Genomic DNA, 4322 nt, shown 5'->3' on the forward strand with positions numbered 1-4322 from the left:
TCTGTCTATCTGTCTATCTATCATCATTATTATTCACATCTCCCCTTCTGCTTATGTCTTTTAAGCTGCTGTAATGTGTGAATTTTCTCAGTGAGGAATCAAAGTTTATCTTTATTGCCATCTATGTAAATTACACTTAGGAATTAGGAAAACTTGTCTTTCATTTGATATCTGTATTACACCAAGTAATTTAACAAAGGGTCACCGTATCTGTCTGTTATATTTTCTCATCTAGTTCTTGCTGCCTCTGTAATAATTGAATTTATACTAAATGTTGCAGTCGCTTTCTATCTGACTGTCTTCCTTTAGGAGAATTTGTAAAGGACCATATTGTTTACCTGGCTGTCAGTCTGCCTGCTGCTTTCAAGATGGGGGTTACTGATTGGTTAACGAATTTAATAGTTCATCTTGGCTCTCATTAGGTTTTAAAAAAGGAATGGAAAAATCTAGCACTCAATTTGAAACAGGTATTTTTTTTAATGATTTTATTTTTCGTTTCTATTGATTAGCTTTATTGTATATGTGACAACAAATTGTATAGTTAGGGTTGTTTTGTATTGGGCCTGTACAGTACTTGTTACTGGGCTGACTCAGCATCAAGTCATACCACTTGATGTAGGAACAGAAAAATCAAATAGTCAGATTTGCTGTTGTAATTCATCATGCCTCAGTTCCTATGCTTCTACTCTATTCACTTGTATTTCTTTCATTTCTTTGCAGGGTTGTGATCCTTTTGCCCAGACACAGCGCAGTAAACTGCAGCATCGACGAGCTCGCATCAACCAGCAGATCAACAAGGAGATGCGCATGAGAGCCGGAGCAGAGAACCTGTTCAGGTGAGCTGCTGGAATGGGTCAGGCCACTGTTTTTTCTGTACTGCTACAATTTACATTAATGCACCAACACTTTGTGAAGACAGAGTTAGGTGTGAAAAAAACTGATTTAGTTTTATTGTTGTATCATTGTTGAGGTGCTTTATTTTGGAACATGCTAAAAATAAGGTGCATCCCTACATTGCTCAACTGCAGTCAAGACACCGTCACCCGATTTAACTGAAGGAACTGATTTTGAAAAAAAAAAAATTTGACAATGGAGAAGAAACAAAGTCAAGGATTAAATGGTTAGGCTGTGTCTTTTGTAAAGTATTTGCCAGCGTTTTCCATTATTTCATATGTAATAAGGCAGACTCAGTGTTCATGGCATTCTTTTTAATTGTAAGTCACAAACTTACTTTTAAATCAGCTTTTCCTGTTTCAGATGTAGTAAGAAATGCTATTCAGGTTTCATATGTGTGGCAGCTCTTTGTTGACTTGTTGGCTCTGTCACATTTATGGTGTAGTCCAGTGATGGGAAAAGGTCAGAGATCACTCCCTTCCAAAAGACACACACACCAGCACCACCCAGTTTTATGGCTCTGTTTGTGTTCACTGTGCATGAACATGCATGTTTATGTGCCTGTCTGCTCAACCATATGCATTTTTAAAAAAAAATCTGCTCTTTCTTGTCTTTTTTAGAAATAGTTTTTCATACTCATACAAAACAGTAACACTGCATGCTTTGGCAGCATGAGCGGCAACAGGGCTATTCGCCCAACTGGTTCTGCGTCTTAAAGCAGCCAGCTGTCATTCAAACAGCATGCAAGAGTTATACAGGTGAATAAATTGGGAGAAGTAAAAAAAGAAATGGTGGCAGAACATCAAAGTACTCTCTCTGCAAACATTAGCATCATCTTTATCCAGCTTCTCTCTCCACCTCTGTCTCTCTTTCTACCCCCCTTTCTGTCTCCATGACTAATTCTCAGGCCTGTGCATGTTTATTATCTGCTTGTAGGTATATTAGCACAGATTTTGAAAGTATACATATAGAAACTTGTAAACTTGTGTGTGTGTGTGTGTGTGTGTGGATACACTTTTGTACTTTACAGCCTGAATAGCCCACAGTGCAAAACTCTCTGAAAATATAGTTGCAGAGGGACTTGCCGTCATTCCATAAAGACTAAACTTGTGAGTTGAAGTAGGAGCAAGACGAGCCACTTAATTAAATCAAATAGCTACTTTTTGCGTCCTTAGAGGTGCCTGATCTGAATATAATAAGATCAGCACAAAAGCAACAGTGTCTTTTATTTAAAACAATCTCACTGCTATTCTTGAACTTGTTTGGCTACAACTAGTTTCCCAGGGATAGATATATGAAAGATAGCAAGGTAACGAAATAGTTATTTTGATTCTTATTTATTATTAATTTATCATTTTATGCTGAAATGTATGTAAAAGCTTTTCTGTAAAAGGCCCCCCCCATACCTTTTCAGAATCCAAAATGGCCTGTTCAGATTGACACTTTAACTTGACTAGTGATCCAGAGTTAAAAATTATTTAGTTAAGCTGATATAGTGCAATCAACAGTATTCAGATCACTTCACCTTGTTCACATTATTTTATGTTACAGCCTTACGCCGAAATAATTGAAATAAATTTTTTTCCCACATCATTGTACAATTGATACCCCATAATGAAAAATTGAAAAAGAGATATTTTAGATTTTTTCTGCAAATATATTGAAAACTGAAATGTAGATCCTTTACTGTCACACCTAAAACTGAGCTCAGATACCTTCTTGATCATCTTTGAGATGTTTCACCACCCTCCTAAATTCAGTTGATCAGATGTGATTTGTAAGGCACACACCTGCCTATATAAGGTCTCACAGCTGATGAAGCATATCAGAGCAAAACCCAACCCTTGAAGTTGAAAGACCTGCCTATAGAGCTCAGAGACAGGAATGTGTCAAGGCACAGATCTGAGGAAGCTTGAAAAATGATTTAAGCTGCGCTCAAGGTTCCCAAGAACACAGTTGCCCCCGTAATTCTTAAACAAGAGAAGTTTTGAACAACTGCGACTATGCCTAGATTTGGCCACCTCCCCAAACTGAACATTTGGACTGGTAGGGCCTTAGTGAGAGAGGTGACCAAGAACCTTTGGCTCCAAAGATCCTTAGTGGAGATGGGAGAAATTCCCAGCTTTATGGCGGAGTGGTCACACACGCATGAACGCTAGCTTAGACCTTGCTGCAAAAGCACATAAAGGACTCTCAGATTGCTAGAAACAAGAGTCTTTGGTCTGATGAAATATCTGTGTGACATGTTGGGAGGAAACCAGGAACTGCTCAGGACCTTAGTTTCAGCTGAAACTAAACTGATTCATCAATAGAACCTTAATAGTATTGAAAAAAAGTTTATCATGGTATTTCAAGCAAAACAACCAACCATTATCATATTTTACTTCTTCTAAATGTAATGATTTACCAATTTTTTGTCTTATGTCATTGTAAATTGAATATCTTAGATTTAGACTGCTCATTTAACAAAACAGTCAACTGCATTGAATAATCAAGGTCTTCAGAAAACAGGAGTCTAAAAATAAAGAAGGAATTTCTGACATTTTGCATAGCAAGCCATTTAAGCAGCACATTCTCATATTTGGATAACTGGAATCAGTGAATATTTGGCATTTTTTGTTTGATGATTTAAACAATAATTGGGTATCAATTAATTTCCAATAATTTATTAAAGGTTTGGATTCTTATTTATTAGATTTTTGTCCTTTTTTATCCTTCTCCCTAATTTCATTTTGACCTGATTCAGGCTGTTATCCTAAAAGGTGACGACTCAGTTCAGGGGAAATAAAAAAACGCCCTCCTGCCACTTCTATTGGGACGCATGGTCACAGAGACAAAGAGGACCCCCACACAGCCTGCCGGCCTGTAATCAGCCGGCTTTGTGTCCACCTCCCGTCCTGTTCCCTTGCAGAGATTCCCAGTTGAGCTCTGACAAGCTCATCCCCCACTTATTTGTCTGGCACTGTCAGACCTTTTTTTTTTTTCTGCCCTCCCCCCTTTCCGGGCAACTGGAATAGTCCACACACAACAACCATCTAGCTTTCATAGCTTTCACTTGCTTTGAAACTGTTGTGGAACCGAGTCGTGGTGCGAATGCTGGTGTGTGGGAGGTGACGGGTGGGGGGCTGATGAAGACATATGTTGTGGGCTGCAGGATGTGTTTCTTTGTGGGAATTCAACTGAGGGACAGTATAAATTAATGCTAGTATTCATGTCAGTTGGTTCAGGTATTACAAAAATATTTGAAATGAGTGTTTCCAGCTTCTCTGATAACGTATGTCATGAATAAGAAAGAAGTGTTTTTCCCTCAAAAGTTGGAGTGTGTTGTGCGTGCAAGTGGGTGTGTGTGAAGGGGCTATTTGGCAGCCCATTTAAAGCTGACTAATCAGATTGCCCTTGGCTTGATCCTAGGTGTGTGTGTGTGTGTG

General features: G+C 38.5%; 1 protein-coding gene across 1 annotated transcript in view; it reads left to right on the plus strand.

Annotated features, from left to right (window-relative positions):
• Positions 1 to 4322, plus strand: part of rhpn1 (rhophilin, Rho GTPase binding protein 1) — an 18427-nt gene that overhangs the window by 2383 nt on the left and 11722 nt on the right. Inside the window, exon 2 of the mRNA XM_008281793.1 lies at positions 721 to 836. Within this exon, the coding sequence (XP_008280015.1) occupies positions 721 to 836 (116 nt within the window). The remainder of the gene's footprint in view (positions 1 to 720; positions 837 to 4322) is intronic.

The sequence above is a fragment of the Stegastes partitus genome, unplaced genomic scaffold (genome assembly GCF_000690725.1).
Source record: "Stegastes partitus isolate 25-593 unplaced genomic scaffold, Stegastes_partitus-1.0.2 Scaffold245, whole genome shotgun sequence".
In the NCBI taxonomy this organism is placed as follows: Eukaryota; Metazoa; Chordata; class Actinopteri; family Pomacentridae; genus Stegastes; species Stegastes partitus.